Here is a 19,932-nt window from a genome sequence, read left to right as displayed (position 1 = left end):
TTAAATTTTAATTGCAGACTGCTAGGCAAAGGTCATTAGATAGGCTTTTCTTCTTGGATTATAGAATGGGATATCAACTGGGCTCGTTGCTAGGACAGTAGGATAGAGACATTATATAAATACAGAGAAATAGAGAGAAGTTGTTGTGTTTCACAAAGTCAATGGTAAGTGACTAAAAGTGAGGACAGTGTGACAAATGGTGGAATTGGGGCTGAGATCCTAGAAAATAAACCGTGGGAGTTCAAGTCCAGGAAGTCAGTGAAAAGACTCGGGGCTAGAGAGACATGTAAAGTGTTAGAGTACAAGGTGTTTATGGCCAAACAAATAGATTCATATTTTCTCAAAGGCATTTAAGAGATGCTCACAACTGTGAAAAAGAAAATGAACCTGACAGTCGGAGATTCTAGTGTCACGGCCTTATATCCCTGGTCCTCAGACACTTCTTTAAAACTTCATTCCAGGAACATTCTTTTATAAGGAGACAGAAAAGTCAAATAAAGCTCTAAGCCTATTATTTTTTTTTAAAAATGAAACTCTATATCCTACTTTTCTGCCAAGGTAGTTTTAAAAAACCCATTCCATAAAATGTTCTCTGACAGATCAGGTGGGTAAATGTGAAGATTCCGAATGATCCTATGTAGTCCTGCCGTCATCTGTTTGCTTCCTGGTTCCAAGCTCAGTGGTACCTTTCCTTGTGTGTTTTCATTCCTTTACACGTACGTTTCTTTGGTGTGAGTCATTACTAAGAGAGATGGCACAGGCTTTTAACCTTTCCTTGCAGACCTGACTCTTCCGTTTCACAAGGAGTTGCTTTGCTCAAAGGCCTGTGCTAGTTTCCCAGCAAGGAAATGCTCCAAATGAAGGAAGAGCATGATCTCGATGGTAGGAGGGGCACCTCCATGCTGCAAGTTAATACCCGTCCATCAGTTTTTAATATTTCATGGACGAGCTGGTTTATGTTCCAGGCACATGCCCTTCTGATACTTTTTGGTTCCACTGCGAACCTTTGGGCCTGGATACCATTCCTTAGGAAAGCTGGCACAGAGACGGGTATGTGTGTGGTGCATGCCAGTTTTCTGATGTGGTGCCTCCTCTGACAATCTCAAGTGTACATATTTCTGGTGGTGCCATGCCCTCAAGAGTAGTGGAGGTTTCCTGAGGAGGAAATCAGAGAGGCCGAGAAGGTCATAGCTGGAAGAGACCAGAGACCCTGTGGTACCATGTCTTTCTTTCTAACTCAAGTAAACTGAGGCCAAGACATTAAGTGAATCTGCTCAAGGCAGCACATACACTGATGTAGCTGAGTGTGGAGTCGAGTCTGTTCTCCCTGCTCCCAAGTAAAACATGGCATCTAAACAGGGCCTTTCTTCCGACTTTGTCGTATGCAGTGATTGCATCCGGTTGAACACAACACGTACTTAATGTATTGGTGAAATACTAATGTTTATAGAGGCTGAAATTTAATTTCTTTTGAGCTTTCATACCAGCCTCTGAACTTTCAGTTTGCTTATTTCTCACCAGACTTAAGTTTAGCATCTTAAAGCACCAACCCAGAGTATTATATTATCCAGACTATATACCTGGGAGAATTGTGGCCCTTTCATTGTGCTTTGCTGTTACTGTGCCAAGTGATGTCCTTGATGCTTTGGCTTCTAAGTGGACATGACAGGTATGGGGAATGAGGGGGTGGGTATGCATTTGTGGGGGAAAATAAAAGGCAAGAGGTTGAATTGTGGCAGCATTTTGTCCTTATTTTCTGCTATTCTGGACTAAAACTTGCAAGTCTACCATTGCCAAGTTCTGGTTGGTTATTTTCAAAATATCAGATTATTCCAGCATGCTGAGGAAGCCTTTCTTTCATGAGGTTATTTTAATTTGCTATTATTTGAATACAGTAAAATGATATGAAAATGTTCGTTTTAAATGTTATGTCAAAACAAATTGCCAAGGACAAGCTAGAATATTCTATTGTAAAGCATAGGGGACTAAGATGTTGAGAAACTGCCTTCCCAGTGGGTGTGGAGCACTGGAGCTTGACGGCCAGCTTCTTAGTTTGATTAGTTAATTTGCTTTGTTCCTCATCATTTCCAGGACCCCACTGCGGACCCCAAAGCAGTAGCAGAACAGGAAATGGAACAGCTAAAGACCCAGGTGGCGCGCCTTCAAGCTGAAAAGGCAGATCTGCTGGGCATTGTGTCTGAATTACAACTCAAGCTGAACTCAAGCGGCCACTCTGAAGACTCCTTTGTTGAAATTAGGATGGCTGTAAGTGTTTTGGCTTTGGTTTTGTTTTAAGCAAATTACAGAACCTCACCTGGACAGTTAATACAAATACCACCACTTCTTTTCAACACATGGAGCCAAGTAGTGGGAAAATTTCAGTGTAGCAAAGATAAATTGGCTCTTATTTCTTAAGTATAACATAATGCTTGTAAGGGTTATCATTGCTGAAATGGAAACATATCGACTACCTTTTATGACCAAAGAGATTGTCCCTCTTTTTTCCAGTATGTCCTGACAAATCAGACCTTTATGTGACTGACCTAAAAATAAAAGCATAAATTTTTTCAGACCAGGTTTCAAAACTGTGTTCAGCATTTCACTTAGGTGAGCAGAATCGTGATTAGATGCAGTAAATTAAGAGCTTTAAAACACTTTTCAGAGGCGGCTGGATGGCTCAGTTGGTTAGAGCACAAGCTCTGAACAACAGGGTTGGCGGTTCGATTCCCACATGGGCCAGTGAGCTGCGCCCTCCACAACTAGATTGAAGGACGACTTGGAGCTGATGGGCCCTGGAGAAACACACTGTTCCCCAATATTCTCCAACAAAAGAAATTTAAAAAAACACTTTATAATAATAGAACCATGCTTTCAAAGACAGTCTTATAAAGTACCCTGGTTTGTTAAAAATCAGAAGTGGAGACAAGAAGGAGCAGAGCTGCTCTGGTTGTAGGTGGAGGAACTTTCTCTAACAGCAGCTGCTCAGGGACCTCTGAGAACAGAGTCTGAAGCTCGCATTCATGTGCCACCCATATTGAAGTGAGCTGAGCCAGATGGCAGATTCCGCCCCATTTCTAAGCACATATGAGGCGTCCATCACAGCTGTGTCTGCGTGTCCTACTAAAGAGGCGGATAAACCACAGAGGGGCCTCTTTTTTGTTGCTACTAAAAAAGATTGAAAAGTGAGGGAGAAAAACACATGAGGGTGAAATCCTGTCGTGCACACTGTCATTTTAGCTTTGTCAAAGTGCACGTCTCTGAAAGAAAAGTACACTTAGTCCATAAGAGGGAGTGGGGAGCAACTTGCAAAAAGCTAAATTATTTGGTGTATCTGAAATCTTATTCATTTGCTGCACTGAAGATTGATAGAGTTGGAAAATAGCTCTTAGTAACCTTGCCATCCATGCCCCCTAATAAATTTTAGGTGCCTTAATAGTGGTCAAAATTAAGAGAATTAAAATACTATTTGAAAAGCATCCTTTGCCAGAATACCCTTTCTGTAAATGACTGAAGATTATTAAGCACAAGGTTGATCAGAGTGTTAACCTTCTGCAAATAACTGATAAAATTCAGGAAGCCCAAAGAGCATATCAGAAGTTTCCAAATGAGGCATCTTCCTTCAGAGTGCATGGTTAGAATAATATGTTCCCTCACTGATGAGTGACAGTTATTTTTAGTATAAACCTGTTTTTCTTCCCTTGCTTCTGTGAACTGGAACACATTGCCCAAGATTTAGGGAGAGTGTCACAATCAAAATTACTGAGAACAATCTTTCTTCATTTTGGAATATTTTCCCACTAGGTCATTAGAATAGAAATATCTTTCAAATCATTTAAGTGGTCTTAATGTTCTTTTTTCCTAACTGGCCCAAGATACACAGAATTTCTAATGGGAGCCGACTTTGTGTTTTGTGAGCCTTGCTCACAGAAAACTGCCTCTTTTTCAACTTTGCTTCAGCAAGTTCTAGCATTTTGCATTTTAAAGGACTGTACTGGAATGGTATGTGGAGTTGTAACTCTGTGTGACCTTAACCTAGGAAAGAAGGGAACTGCCAAGGAGAGAGAGAGGAGATAAGCTTTCATATTATAGGGTCAGGAGCCCAGCCTTCGTCGAGGTATTTATAATCCTGAGAGGGCACGTGGAGTGAGGGAAGGGTACATTTCCATTCCACTTGATCAAATTTAAGCATCTCACATCTAAATGTTTGGTAGGTTCCTTGGCTTGCGTGTCACCAAAATTCTTGATCTTTTGCTTTTGCTCTTTTGATAATTTGTCTTGCAGACATGTTAAATCCCTTTCATTTCTGCTTGTACAGGAAGGAGAAGCACATGTGGCAGTGAAAGAAATGAAGACAAGTCCTGGGCCCACAAGAACTGATTCCATTGACACGTATGTGAAGAAAGACTAGGGCTGTTGGACAGGCAGACTGGGCAGTCATGTCACTTCCAGCTCCCCACTGCGAGGTCACACATTCTTATATTACATTATACCAGGACCTTGCAACAGTGTTCGGTTTGAATGCTATTTGATGTTGCAGTCAAAACTGGCAGAGAATAAAAGCAATGTTTGGTGCCTTTTTAGGGTCACCCTCACCACTCCAAGTGTTCCATCTCCCATCAGATCAGAAGGGAAAACAAACTTGTTCTCCATCAAAATACCCATGTTTCCTTATTTGCACACCAGTGCACTTTGACCTGGACCAGGCTGCCCAGCTTGATAAGTGGGATGTTTCCATTTTCTCTGCCGTGTTCATTCCTGAGCACACACCAAGGTGACTAATCCTACTGGGTAATCTTCTCTAACAATGAGTGCCACTGCTCTGAGGCACTGGGTGTTGGTTGGAAGTGCCCAGATATCTTATCTCGAGTCTCAAGTTGACCTGTCCCAAGAAGATATTAGGAAGCAGACCTCTTAAATGGTGGGGGGACTTTGAGGAACTGGGCCCCTGAGACTCTTGCAGGTAGTACTCCCCCAGAATGGGCTGTCCGCTCATCCTCTGTAAATGGGTTACTAATGTATTAGACCTGTTAAAAGAGACAGTTATCTGACAGTTTCTCTAAGGATCTCCTCCTTCACAGGCTTTTAATATTTTTCTGTAACTTGATGAGTGTATTTATAAAACATGAAAGTGGGTGGGTTTTTTTTCCTGTTATGCTCCCAAGCCTTTGTACAAGTGAGAAAATAAGCATTAGATAACCTTCTTTTTTCAAGCAGGGCAATTAGCATAAATGAAAGTTAATTCTCTTTTTCGTTAGAAATTCCTCAGCTTTCCCCCATATTGTGCTTTTACTAGCAAAAGACTTTATTGGAAGTCGTAGGAAGGAAGAAAGCCTTGTTTGAAATTTCCAAGTCACTTCCTCATTTATATCCACATGCACAGACCACTTCCTCTTTCAAGCCACGCAGCTGTGTTTTATTATTATTTTGTTGCGGCATCTTTATCCTGTTTGAAGGTGTATTAAGGGGACAGAGATTGATTTCTAGGTTTGGAGTTTGACCTTTGGAGTCGGGAACCAGGATTTTATCCTGGCTGTTTATTAGCCGTGTGAACTTGACTAGATTACTGACAGAACAGCTGCCATTAGCAACAATATAGTCATCGGGTGTTTAATTGTGGTGGTGGTGGTTTGTCATTGAACTGCCTGTTGATTTAATCAGATTTTGAAATCGAGAAAAATATTTGATATGCCAACGGTACCCATGTTTCTCTGCTCTAATTATTTGATTTTCTTCTCTTGACTTGAGAATGTGATGGCTTCTGTCAAGTTGGCGAAAGGCCAGTGATGTGTGTGTCACCACAGGCAGCACCTGTGCTTGTGTACTTTGTGTTCTCTGAGATTAGTTCTCTAGGAGAGCTGGGCATCAGAAACTAGGACTAGCTCTGCTCTGCTGTTTCTGTGGGTCCTGTTGTCTGGTGTGGTGGGCACAGTGACATTTGGAGGAAGTGAGCCAGTGCAGTGTAAGGCGAGGCTATCCATCAGTCCCCACCCCTTCCCTGGAAAGCACGGAGGCCTGGGGCACTGGGGGTCATAGGGCCAGCTGTGCTTGTTCAGTAAATGACTATTAACTGAAGAGTGTTCTGGAAAGCCGTTCCTTTAAGGTGGTTCCAGTTACACTCTTAGAGTTGAACATTTTTGTTTTCTGATGAAAACCTTTGTACCATCTTGATATAGGAGCAGATCTGCAGAAAGTGCCAGGGATTACTTGGAATCTGAGGAATTAACTGTGAGCCAGCTCCTGCTTTGTCTAAGGGAAGGAAACCAGAAGGTGGAGAGACTTGAGAAAGCACTTAAGGAAGCCAAAGAAAGGTATGAAATAGGTAACTTAAAATATGCATACATTGCTTTTTTAACAGCTTTACTGAGATATAATTAAGATACCATACAATTCATCCATTTAAAGTATACATTTCAATGATTTCTAGAATATTCACAGTTATGTAGCCATTATGACATTATAATTTTACAATGTTTTCCCCCAAATAAGAAACCCAGTACCCATTAGCAGTCATTCCCCATTCCTCTCAGTAATCTATTTTCTGTCTCTATAGATTTACCTATTATGGACATTTCATATAAATGGAATCATATAATATGTGGTCTTTTGTGACTGGCTTATGTTATTTAGCATAATATTTTCAAAGTTCATCCATGCTATAGCACATACCAGTTCTTCGTTCCTTTTAGTTGCCAAGTAATATTCCATTGTATGACAACAACATTTTCTTTATTCATTGGTTGGTGATTGTTTGGGTTCTTTCCACTTTTTGCCTATTATAAATAATGTTTGCTCTGAACATTCATACAGTTTTTTGTGTGAACATTTTTTTTTTATTATTCTCTTTGTTGTATCACTAGGAGTAGAATTGCTGGGTCATATGGTAACTCTGTGTTTAATATTTTGAGGAACTACCAAACTTTTCTATAGTGGCTGTACCATTTTACATTCCCACAATGTATGAGAGTTCCCCTTTCTCCACATACTCACCAACACTTGTTAATTACTGTCTTTTTTATTATAGCCATCCTCATGAATGTGAAATGGTATCTCATTGTGATTTTAATTTTATTTCCCAAATGACTAATAGTATTGAGTATCTTTTCATGTTGACCATCTGTATATCTTTGAAGAAATATCTATTCAAATCCGTAGCCTATTTAAAAAAATTGTATTGTCTTTTTATTATAAGAGTTCATTATATATTCTGGATGCAAGTCCTTTATGAGATTTTTGATTTGCAAATATTTTCTCCCATTCTGTGGATTACCTTTTCACTTACTTGATGGTATCATTTATAACACAATTTTTTTTTTTTTGGACATAGTCCAATTTATCTATTTTTTCTTTTGTCTCTTGTGCTTTTGGTTTTGTATCCAAGAAACCATTGACTAACTCAAGGTCACAAAGATTCACTCCTATGTTTTCTCCTAAGGGTTTTATATTTTTAACATTTATATTTAAGTCTATGATCCAGTTTTGAGTTCATTTTTTATGGTGTGATTTAGGGGTCAACTTCATTCTTTTGTGTGTGGATATCCACTTGTCCTAACACCATTTGTTGAAAAGATTATTCTTTCCCTCACTGAATTGTCTTGGTACCCTTGTTGTAAATCCGTTGACCATAACGGTACAGTTAATTTCTAAACCTTCAATTTTATTCTGTTGATCCAAATGTCTATTCTTATGCCAGTGCTGCACTGTCCTGATTATAATAGTTTTGTAGTAAATTTTGAAATTGGGAAATGTGAGTCATCCAAATTTTTCTTCTTTTAAAAGATAGTTTTGGCTCTCCTGGGTTCCCTGTATTTCTACATAAACTTAGGGTAAGTTTGTTAATTTCTAAGAAAAATAAAAAAGCCAGCTAGGGTTTTGTTAGGAAATCAAGTTTTGGGGGAGCATTGCCATCTTGACAATATTAAGTCCTCTGATTCATGAACATGGTGGGGTGTCTTTCCATTTATTTAGGTCATCTTTAATTTCTTTCAGTGGTGTTTTATAGTTTTCAGCATACAGGTCTTACTTATACTTCTTTTTCAAAATCTATTCCTGTATATTCTAGTCTTTTTGTTGCTATTATACATGAAATTGTTTTCTTAATTTCATTTTTGGATTATTCATTGCTAGTGTGTAGAAATACAACTGATTTTTGTATATTGATCTTATAGCCTATAACCTTGCTGAACTCATTCATTAGCATTAATAATTTTTTTAGTGGATTCCTTTAGTGTTTTCTATATACATGATCATGTCATTTACAAATAGAGATAATTTTGCTTCTTCCTTACCAACCACGATATTTCTTTTTCTTGACTGATTGCGCTGGCTAGAATTTCCAATACAATGTTAAATAAAAGTGGAGAAAGCTGACATCCTCGTCTTGTTTCTAATCTTAGGGAGATAACTTTTATTCTTTCACCGTCAAATGCGGTAACTGTTAGCTGTCAGTTTTTCATAGATGCTTTTATCAAGTTTGAAAACTCACTTCTATTTCTAGTTTGTTGCAGTTTTGATCATGAAAGGGTTTGTGATTTTGTTAAATGCTTTTTAGTTTCTGTGGAGATGATTGTATGGGATCTTTTAAACCTTCATTAATATGATGTATTACATTGATTTTCAGATGTTAAATGAACCTTTGATTAGTGGATAAATCCCACTTGATTATGGTTTATAATTTTTTTTTTCTTGTTGCTGATTTGGATTGCTAGTATTTTGTTAAGGATTTTTGACTCTATATTCATAAGTAATATTGGTCTGTAGTTTTCTGTTGTTGTGATGTCTTTGTCTGGATTTAATATAAGGGAAACACTGGCTTTATAGACTGTGGTATACACACATGCGCACACACCTGCACACACACACTTTGGGGTAAAATGTATCTTATAAAGTTGTGAAGCCAATGAATTTCTATGTAGGAATTCACTTTTTAGAAATGCAAAGTGCTAGACCATTTAAGACATGAGGGAGGTTATGCAATAGTTTTAGGGTTCCACAAGACTAACAAAATAAGAAACAAAAAACTCATAGACACAGACAATAGTTTAGTGCTTACCAGAGGGTAAGGGGGGAAGGGGTTGGTAGATAAGGGTAAGGGGGATTAAGTATATGGTGATGGAAGGAGAACTGACTTTGGGTGGTGAACACACAGCATGATATATAGATGATGTAATACAGAATTGTACACTTGAAACCTGTGTAACTTTACTAACAATTGTCACGCCAATGAACTTTAATTTAAAAAAAATAGTTTTAGGGTTCCAGTAATGCGACATTTAATCATAAATATACTATGATATAGTTAATTCTCTCAGACATTATACATGGCTCATTAATCTTAAAATTATAGCATTATAAGAAACACTTTCTATCTGAAGCAGTTAAAATTTTTAACTATAGGAAAATCTGTTCTTAAAATAGGAAACAAGTTATTTATTCAGAATGAGGTTAACCTGGAAGACACATTGGCACTTGTCCAACGACTTATTTGGTTGTTAGCTCTTTTCAAAGGTGAAAAGGTCATGGTTGCTATAAATCCTAGGTATTTTTCCCATGTCCTACTGCTTAGAAAAGTTTGGAGGTGGACGTCTAGAAGACTAGTACCATGTATTCTAATAGAGTAAAATATTTGTCCTGCTTTTTTGACAAATCCCAAAAACATAATAATAATGCACAAATACATAAACAAAAGCATTCTTTTTACACCTTATTACGGCTGACTTTTAAAAAGTTGTTATGCTGAAGGAGACTTTTAATAGTCATGAGTAATTGTTTCTATTTCGTATTTCATAGGCACGTTTTGTAGGTGTTTCTATTTCGTAGGCACGTTAACTTTCCTGAGTTCTGTATACCATTCTAAGTGTCAAGGTCAGCCAGTAATTCATCCTTACTTAGACAACATGATTAGCTTTAATAATTAAAGTGTAGGGGGCTGCCGAATGGCTCGATTGGTTAGAGTGTGAGCTCTGAACAACAGGGTTGCTAGTTTGATTCCCACATGGGCCAGTGAGCTGCGTCCTCCACAACTAGATTGAAGACAACGAGCTGCTGCTGAGCTGCAGGAGGGGCAGCCGGATGGCTCAGTTGGTTAGAGAGTGAGCTCTCAACAGGTTGTCTGTTCAATTCCCGCATGGGATTGTGGGTGGCACCCTCTGCAACTAAGATTGAAAAGGGCGACTGGACTTGGAGCTGAGCTGTGCCTTCCACAACTAGATTGAAGGACAACTTGGAGCCAATGGGCCCTGGAGAAACATAGTGTTCCCCAATTAAAAAACAACAACAAAAACACATTAAAATGAAAAACAAAAAAAAGTATCCCTGTTTAAAATAATAATAATAATAATAATAATAACAATAATAATAATAAAAGTATAAACTTAGGAACTTGCTAATTATACACCCTGATCTTTTGTATAATACATATAATTCCTGCTTTCAGAATAAGGAAAGCTTTCTGTCTGGTAGCTAAGAGGCATAGCTCTTCAGATGGCAGCTAGGAAGTCAGGCCTGCTTTGAGATGGGTGTTTCACTCTCTCACCTTGAGTACCCTGTCAAGGGCCCCTTTCTCAGTTGCATTAAAATTTAGCTTTGGGAGCCAGCCTTCTCAGTATTTAACAACCAGCAAGTCAGTGATTAGTTCCCAAGACTAATGTTTTGTATGTAGGTACCAGGTTGATGAGCTCCTCCTAACTAAGGTAGGGCTGAAACCTAGAAATAAAATCACTGATACCTGAACATCCTGGCTTGATTTATACACTATATAAAATATGATGAAAACACATCCCAAGACTCCGAATGTGTTTTTGTCAAATAAATAAGTTAATCTTCATTTTCATTAATCAGAAGAAATAGGGGTTTAGACAGTATGAAGTTTATTCTAAAAAATTTTAGGTGATTTGTGGGGAGAGGGAACAGTAGATTTGTCTTTCTTTCATTGTTTGTCAAGTTTAATATGTCACGTAATTTCTGTTTTCTAAACAAACTTAAACTGACAGCCAGTAATGAGAGGGGAAGTGTGTAAGAAATGTGACCCAAGAAAATTGAGAAGTAGCAAGGAAATTCAACCCAAATTGGAAAATTTGCCCTAGAAAATGAAAATAAGCAGTAATTCAAATGTAGGTCAAAACACTGGATGTGTGAGTGGTATGACAAAGGCTCTCCGTCAACCCTGCACCAAATGGCTCCTAACCCACTTACTTGCTGAGCCAGGAACTGAGCCTGTGCACCAGTTAGGTTTGGCAATTTGCAAGATACCAATATTGTTTGTTTTACTTTTTATCACCACTAAGTTCTTTTTTAAAAATCAGTTTTGCGTTCACACAGTTTAAGAATCGGTTGTTCCACAAGTTTTGTATAGAAAAACCTAGCAGCTCCTTGGCCACGCCCCACCTGTTTTCCCTGCTTCCCCAGATAACCACTTTCAACATATTTAGCTGGTTCTTTCCATATTTACCTCCACATATCAGGCTTAAATTGCTACTTAAAATTTCCCCCCTATTTTAAACACAGCTTATTGATCTCCCACTATGAAGGATGAATATTTAACTGTCTTTCATCCCCATCATCGTCATCACACACACATGCTTCTGGACCCTCTTCCTCTCCTTGCCCAACTCTGAAATTGATTACAGTGCATTAGAATTTAGTCAGATCACGAACCAGTGTTTACATTATTGTGCATACACACATACACATACACACAAACACACACTTCTCAGTTAACCCGTGCTCTGTGCCTTGACCACTTTTCTTTTTTTATACTTTTTTTTACCTCTATGCATAATTACCTGTTTTAAATGTGCTTAATTTCCCCATTCTCTTCCCCAATGAACATATTAGTACTGTCTAGTAGTATTCTCTTCTTGAAGACTTTTCTGCTGGAGTCTTGCCTGGTTGCTTTCTAGATCCTGCTGTATTGCGGTCATCTTGGAATCTCCTTTTGACATCGTCCTGTGGAATTCCTTCAGCTCTCCTCTGCTGGATCACCTGTTCCCTTAATCCAGTGCCTTTCTTACTCTTAAAAAACTTTTTTTTTTCTTAAATAGAGCTCACCACATCTCCACTAATTTACCAAGAAAAAATATGTGAGGAGTATATTTCTTGAAATCTGCAGATCTGCAAATCTCTCTTTCCATTCCATACTTTATGGATAGTTTGGCTCGATATAAAATTGTATACTAGATATAATTTTCCCTCTGAATTTCGAACACATTACTTCATTTTATTGTAGCTCCTGATGTTACTGCTGAGAAATCTGTTAGTCAGATTCCTAATCTTCTGGGATGGAACTTCTCGTGTGCATTGGTGTGAGCCTGTTTTTCATCTATTTGTTCTGGACACTCTTGGACTCTCTTTCACTCTTCAAACTCGTGTCCCTCAATTCTTGAGAAATGATCTTGAATTAACTTAAGGATAATCTCTTACCCTCAGTTTTCTCTGTTCTCTCTAGCACTACTCTTATTTTGAATTGGACCTCCTAGACCAATCCTCTAATTTTCTTAACTTTTTGTGCTGCTTCTCTCTCTCTCTCTCTCTCTTTCTCTCTCTCCCTCTCTCCCCTCCTTTCTGATACATTTGATCAACTTTCATCTTCCTTTTTCTTGGGAGGTGTCCTTTGAATGTTCCTTTTTTATAGTGTTACTTTTTTTTATGGTTGTAGCGTTTCCTGTGTCCCTAAGGATGTTAATGATAGTTCCTTGGAAGTTCCTCCTGGCTATCCCACTCCCCTGGCATATTCTCATTTCAGTAAGTTGTTTTTTCCTTTTGGTTTACTTTTTTCTGTTTCATTTTAAGGTGTTCCTCAAAGGTTTGGTATTCTTGGCTGTCTGATCAGATTTAATAGGGGGCATTGGAAGCTGATTGAAGCACTGTGTGCGTGTGTAGGGAGATCTGGCTGCCAGGTTTCCTTGGTGAACCCCATGTCAGGAACTTGAAAGCTTTTTGCCTCCTCCTAGTCACATACTCCAGAGGAAACTTACAGTCTCTTGTCTGGAGGGAACTTTCCTAGATGCCAGGATTCTTGAGATGAGTAAGAGAAGACTGAGGGTCTCGGGATTCTGTGTGTAAGCTCCCGTGTTTTCTGTAGGGAACCCAAACCCTCAACTCTGATTTATGTCTCTGAGTCCAAAGACCTTTTATTTTACAATTTTCTAGTTCTTCCTAAATGTGCTCCGCCTTTATCCCCAAGTCCAGAGGTACCTGTTGTCACACTCCTGAGCCTTTTGGGTCCCATAGTGTGAATCGGGTTACATCTCGGCTCTCCCTACAGTTGGCTTCAGATTGAGCCTTCTGAGGCTGCCAAGTCAGTTTCCACTCATAATATGCTTCTCAGATCTTCTGGCTCTGATTCCCTCTCCCTTTCTCTTTGTTCTTGTAGGTGTTTGGCTTTTTAAAAGTCGTTTTAGTGGGGTTCAGGATAGGAGAAAAATTTCAGTCATATAAACTACCATCTTTAACCACAAGTCTCTGTTTCATTTGTATTGAGATGGCTTTCCTGTGATTATGATTCAGTGGAAGGATGTTGCTACATTTGTTTGTTTTTAGGGACTTGTAAGTTCAGATGGGTCCAAAAAGGAAAAGTCTTTTCTTCTCTGCTGAATCCTTATAAAGGACCCACACTCATGTAATAACACATATGCATGCACATGTGTACACACACAAAAACACAAAATTTAAAAATATTTCTGAGTGTTATACTTACATGAAAAGAGGCAGTGTTTTTCAGTGTTCAAGATGAGTTGTGCTTATGCATTCATCTCTTAAATCAGTTTTAGCCAATTTTAGGATGCAAGCTAAACCAAAGCTAATATAGTGAATGCAAAGAGATTTTGAAAACCACTGGTCCTTTATCCAGATTTTGAACAATGTTCTTTTTAGTGCTTCTGCAATTGTTATTCCTCTTGTACCAAAGAGAAAGTAACTTTTCTTTATTCTCTAATTTTTCAGAGTTTCAGAATTTGAAAAGAAAGCCAATGATTGTTCCGAGATTGAGACCCAGACGGAGGGGAACACAGAAAAAGAGAAAGAAGAGGAGAAAGGCACAGAAACTGTGGGTACTGAGATTCTAAGACTACTCTCTCCTTCTGCCAGATCACCCTTCCCCCACCACTGCCGTGATGGACATAAGAGTAGTGTAGAAGCTAGAGTTGTTTTGTGATGTGTTGTTGGCTTTAGAAATATAGAAATAATTTTAACATTGAATATTTTCTATTTCTCTCATATTTCCTTGTCCTGATCTGAATTTCATTTATTGTAAATTGTAGTGAGATGTGTTCTGCCATAGTGATTCTAGAAAATCACTCCTCTGTCTCTTTTGGATTGATTTCCTCTCCTAAATTCCTAAGTGAACAGGCCCCCTAAATGACAAAGGAATGTTGTCCACTTTATAGTGAGACCATTTGTGGATATGGCTCGGAAACTGAGGTAGACATGAAAGATCTGAGTTCTATCCCACTGCTGGTTTGAATAAGAGAGTTTGAATGAGAAAGGTTCATTTTACGTAGTCAGTGTTCTATGGCAATTCACTGACTGTCTTGGAGTCTGCAAACACAGTGTTAAACCTAGGGAAAGTGGATGAAGCCAGGGAGTTGTAAGAGCCACAGGTAGCCCATGTGGAAAACATTTACATAAAATACGCACTTTAGCTAATTCATTTATTCAACAAATATATATTGAATGCCTACTGTATGTCATGCTGTGGGCTAAGACCCCTACTTTCTAGAGAATGGAGAACATTTAGAAAACTGAGATGAAGAAACAACCTGTGAATAATAGTACCCAGTTGACTAAAACTTAATTCGATAACCAATAATAGAAAAGTACTGAAACTTTCAAGGCACCATAAAACTCATTGACAAAAATTCTAGAGCTGCCAGGAAAAAGGCAGTATAATGAAAACAGTTGAGTAAACTAGAAACATGAGTCAGCCAGAAATATGGGTCTGAGTTGCTAACTGGATAAGTTAGATTGTGCTTGGACACCGCTGTGATCTGTGATCCCCTGAATCGTGATCAGGATTAATTTTGATTATGATTCAAATCATCATCACAAGTGCATCCAAATTGATCAGTGAATGCTCTAAGAGGAAACAGAGTGTGTCCAAAACATTTCTTTTCATACAAGATATTAGGGCGTTCATGGTCAAAAGTTTAATCAGTTCACCAGTCAGTCTTAACTAATGGTAACACTGTTTCCTCAAAAAGAGGTTCATTTACTCTGATGCGAATCACATATGCGTGTTCGGGATTTCCTTAATGACAGGTTGGAAGTGAAGTGGAAGCCTTGAAACTGCAGGTGACAAACCTGTTTAAGGAGCTTCAAGAGGCTCATATGAAACTCAGTGAAGCTGAGCTAATGAAGAAGAGACTTCAAGAAAAGTAAGAATAAGAGATAAATTTTATCTTCCTTCAAAAAATGTGTATTTTTACAAAATCTATTACTATATAAAAACATAGTTTTGTTACTGTGTTACTGACTAAAAGTAGAGACCTAATTAAAGTATAAATTCAGAAAACACTAATGGTCAGGTTAACAAACAAGTTAATATATAAACATGAAATACTTGTAGTAATGTGGGGTAATGGAGCCTAGGGGACTCTTGGTTCTACTGTTTGGGGACATTTGTTAAGCATATTAGCCTATATGAGGACTTATGAAAAGCAGTGAGCCAGATTTCCTGCGACTTACATGAACTGACAACATTAATGTGAACAAACATAAAGCTGCAAAGAGCAAGAAGAACTTGAGTGAGATTTATCTAGAAAAAAATTTCATTTTCCATCAATTATAAATGCCAATATGTAAGTTGAGAATTTTGCATTTGCTGGTTTCTCTTGATGTAAGAAGGTGCCCAAAATTGAGGAAAGCTAAGTTGACGTTGTTCTTTGGATTAGTTGGCAAACATATCATATTTGCAGCACAACGTGCATGCATGTTTCCTTGGAGTTACACTTCCCAGGGCTGTGCGGTATTATGGTGATCTGGTACAGCATGGCAGCTAATGCTAAGCATTTTGGACAGACAGACCTAGGTTGAAATATGGATCTACAACTTAATTGTGATGTTACCTTGGGCAAGTTATTTATTTAACCTCTCTGAGCCTCAGTTTTATCATTTGTAAAATGTATGTCATAATTCCACATCATAATATATTAAGTGAGATAATGTTTAACGTGCTTGGCACTACTGCCTTGCCCATAACTACTGTTGGTTCATATCTGCTATTATTATATATTGAAATTCTTTTTCTGATCTTTACAAGGCCTTAGGGCGCTTCCTTTCCCCCTATTGAATCTTTGTCAGAAGTCATATTTTTTGTGCTTAACAGAACCCTTTTAAAAATATAAAAGATATCCATGGATCACTATATGAGAGGCACCTTTAGCCAATTACTACTTTGGTTTGTGTCTGAATAACAAAAATATATTTGCATGACTTCTTAAAACAATTACTCCAATTGTGTGGTAGCTTGTGTGATCTTAGATCTGTGCTTTTTTATGTTAGACATAAGGGTTCGGAAATACTTGCTTCTAGTAAAGAAGCAAGGAGGATAGAATATTTTATTTTGTACTGTTAAAACCTTGAAAAGTGCAATCCTAAAACCTTTTGTATTTGCTACATAATCTTGGGATTTGTTTAAACGCCACTGAGAAATAAAGGAGTGTTGTTTATCCTCGTGAAAATTTGGTCTTTCTTAGATGTCAGGCCCTTGAAAGGAAAAATTCTGCAACACCATCAGAGCAGAATGAAAAGCAAGAGCTTGTTTATAATAACAAAAAGTTAGAGCTGCAGGTGGAAAGCATGCTATCAGAAATCAAAATGGAGCAAGCAAAAACAGAAGATGAAAAGTAAGTATGCCGTGATTGAATGACTGCTCGCTAAAAGATAGAATAGCTCTTTTATACAGAATTGAAATTTGGATTTGAGACTAAATTTAAAAATTTTCCCTTTTATTTATTTAAAGGAGTACTAAGAGACTTTTCTGAGGAGATAAAATTGAAGTTTTATGATAACGAAATTATGAAAATTATTTGTAATCTTATCTTGATTTTTTTTTTTTGGAAAAAAGTATTTTCTTTGAGAGTAAGAAAATACTTGTAGGTGGTGGGATGGGAAAGGTGAAAGAGAAGATTTTGCTACTTGAGTGTTCAGAAGAAGGTTGGGAGGCAAGGCTTTAAGTTTCTATGTTATATTCCCAAGATTCCGTTTTTCAATTTCTTTTTAAATAGGTCCAAATTAGCCACTCTACAGTTGACACACAACAAGCTTCTTCAAGAATATAATAATGCATTGAAAATAGTTGAAGAACTAAAAAGGAAAGAGGTACTCATAGAAAAAAATTACTTTCATAGTCTAGTAAGGAACAGAAACTATTGAACATTTTGTATGTAAAGTAGTTGCATTAATCTTAAACTAATCTGGTTTCAAAATTGTTTTTCAATTTATAATTGATTTCTTGTGCCTAAGTGCTTATAACTTCTGATGTTCTACGTATGTACAGGCCTACCTTGGAGACATTCAGGGTTCAGTTCCCGACCACCGCAATAAAGCGAGTCACATGAATTTTTTGGTTTCCCAGTGCACATAAAAGTTACGCTCACACTATACTGTGATCTATTAAGTGTGCAGTAGCATTATGTCTAAAAAAAAGTACATACCTTAATTAAAAAATACTTTAACATACATAAAAATTCATTGAGCTATAAAAAATACCTGATTGTGAAAAAATGCTGACTATCATCTGAACCTTCAGAGAGTTGTAATCTTTTTGCTGGTGGAGGGTTGCCTTCAATTTGTAAAAAACACAGTGTCTGCAAAGCATAATAAAGCGAGTGCAATAAAACAAGGTATGCCTGTATAATGTGCTTTGTGTACAAAGGTGGTGCTAATCTCAGGACATTAACTTTTATTTAGCATTTCTCACGGTGGGTGGGTTTATACGAGATCTGAGAGCATGGACTTTACTGTGAGTAGTGCATAGTGAGACTGCTGGCTGGGGCTGAGAAGGGCTGTCTGCTGCATGGAACGATTCCAAGGCTAGCTTGCCTGCTGTCAGTAAACTTGAGACCCTGGACTTAGGCTACAACTTAAGTTAGTAATATGCCCAGCATGGTGTGATCATTTTAACACCATGGGTAGACATGGGAGGTGACAGATGTGTTAACCCAGTGGGATGAATTCTTTCACAATGTATATGTATATCAAATCATCACATTTGGACACTTTAATACCTTTTCATTTATTACAAATTTTATTGCAAGTTTTACTTCAATAAAGCTGCAATAAATAAAGACAGTGGAAGCTTTGAATTATATCCTTATAAAAATACTTTTTTTCCCATTTATCCTTTAATAGAACATTGTTCCTCTCTAGGACCTAGTACATTTTTAATTTAAACGTTTCTTCTTTCCCACTGACTTCACAAAGTAAGAGTAATGTGAGTGGGAAAATAGTAACCTTAGCAAGTTATAACCTCACAGATCAGAGTTTGTTATTATTTCCTTTATGTTAGTATTTTGTTTCTAATATTGTCTTAAATTAGGAAATCATCATTTGCAAGCCGTAAGTTACATGAATACAACTTTTTGAGTAAGTTATCCAAGTTATCATTACTAGTTAACAGAAAATTTAGAGCCAATCATTAAAAAAAATAAACCATCTAGTATCTTACTAAAATAGGTTGAATTATTTCAAAACCATTTCTGGAATAAACTTCTCTTTCAGTCAGAAAAAGTGGATAAGGTGGTGCTGCAGGAACTAAAAGAAAAACTGGAATTGGCCGAGAAGGCCCTGGCTTCCAAGCAACTTCAAATGGATGAGATGAAGCAGACTATCGCCATGCAGGAGGAAGACCTGGAAACCATGACAGTTCTTAGGGCGCAGGTAAGCTACATTCTGAAACATGAGCTGAGTGAGGCCAACCCTGCTTACAATCTCAAATGGGAAAGTGATGGTGTTTAAAATACGGGTTTTGATTTTACATTATTTCTACCAATATGTTTTTTAAAACTTTTTTATTGAAGCATATCATGTACATGTGGAGAGTGCACCCTACTTTTAAGTGTGTAGCTCAATGAAGTTATCCATTCTACAGTTGATAGGTAGTTATTTCCAACTTGGGGCATTTTGATTAATGTTGCTCTGGCATTCTTCTGCATGTCTCTTTGTTCACCTGTCCTTTCATTTCTGTTGGGTACATACCTAGGAGTGAAATTGTGGGTTCATAGAGTATGCGTGTACTGACGTTAACAGATAACGTCAGTTTTCCACAATGGTTGTACCAGTTTTCCCTGCCATCAACAGAGTTCCCATTGTCTACATCTGTACCCACACTTGTATTATCAATACTTTTATTTTTAAAAATTCTGGTGGGTATATAATGGTGTCTCATTTAATTTGCACTTCCCTAGTGGCTTATGAGATTGAGTACTTTTTCAAATGTTTACTGGCCTGTTAGGTATCCCTTTTTGTGAAGTGCCCAATCACGTCTTTGCCAATTTTTCTTCTCGTTTGCTGGCTTTTCTCTTGATTTTATAGGAGTTCTCTATATTCGTTGCACACGTCTTCACTTTGTGATTTCCCTTTTCACTCAGAAAGGTGTCTTTTGATGAATGAAAGTTCTTAATGTTATTGTAGTCCAATTTATCAGTGTTATCATTTATGATTAGTACTTTTGTATCCTGTTTAAAAAAACTTTCACTACCTCGAGGCCATGAAGATATTCCCCTATATTGTCTTCTGAAAATTTTATTGTTTTGCTTTTTACATTAAGATCTAGAAGCCACCTGGAATTAGCTTTTCTATATGGAGTGAAGTAAGGGTGAAGATTTATATTTTTTTTCCTTTATGAATATCCTGTTGACTTGGCACCATTTATTAAAAAGGGCATCTTTTCTTAAGTACCCCACTGCCTTTTTTGTCATACATTGTGTCCATGCACCC

The 19,932-nt window shown here is 37.6% G+C and overlaps 1 protein-coding gene across 6 annotated transcripts in view; it reads left to right on the top strand.

The window, feature by feature from the left end:
- OPTN (optineurin) overlaps window positions 1-19,932 on the top strand; it is a 44,300-nt gene that overhangs the window by 13,564 nt on the left and 10,804 nt on the right. For all 6 annotated transcript variants that reach the window (XM_081039637.1, XM_081039636.1, XM_081039641.1 and 3 more), the window contains 8 exons: window positions 2,092-2,265; window positions 4,316-4,389; window positions 6,174-6,308; window positions 13,939-14,041; window positions 15,253-15,368; window positions 16,689-16,838; window positions 17,220-17,313; window positions 18,715-18,873. In XM_081039637.1, coding sequence (XP_080895763.1) covers window positions 2,092-2,265; window positions 4,316-4,389; window positions 6,174-6,308; window positions 13,939-14,041; window positions 15,253-15,368; window positions 16,689-16,838; window positions 17,220-17,313; window positions 18,715-18,873 — 1,005 coding nt within the window. The remainder of the gene's footprint in view (window positions 1-2,091; window positions 2,266-4,315; window positions 4,390-6,173; window positions 6,309-13,938; window positions 14,042-15,252; window positions 15,369-16,688; window positions 16,839-17,219; window positions 17,314-18,714; window positions 18,874-19,932) is intronic.

The sequence above is a fragment of the Rhinolophus hipposideros genome (assembly GCF_964194185.1).
Source record: "Rhinolophus hipposideros genome assembly, chromosome: 1".
NCBI classification, from domain to species: Eukaryota; Metazoa; Chordata; class Mammalia; order Chiroptera; family Rhinolophidae; genus Rhinolophus; species Rhinolophus hipposideros.
This window is presented reverse-complemented; position numbering and strand designations above follow the sequence as displayed.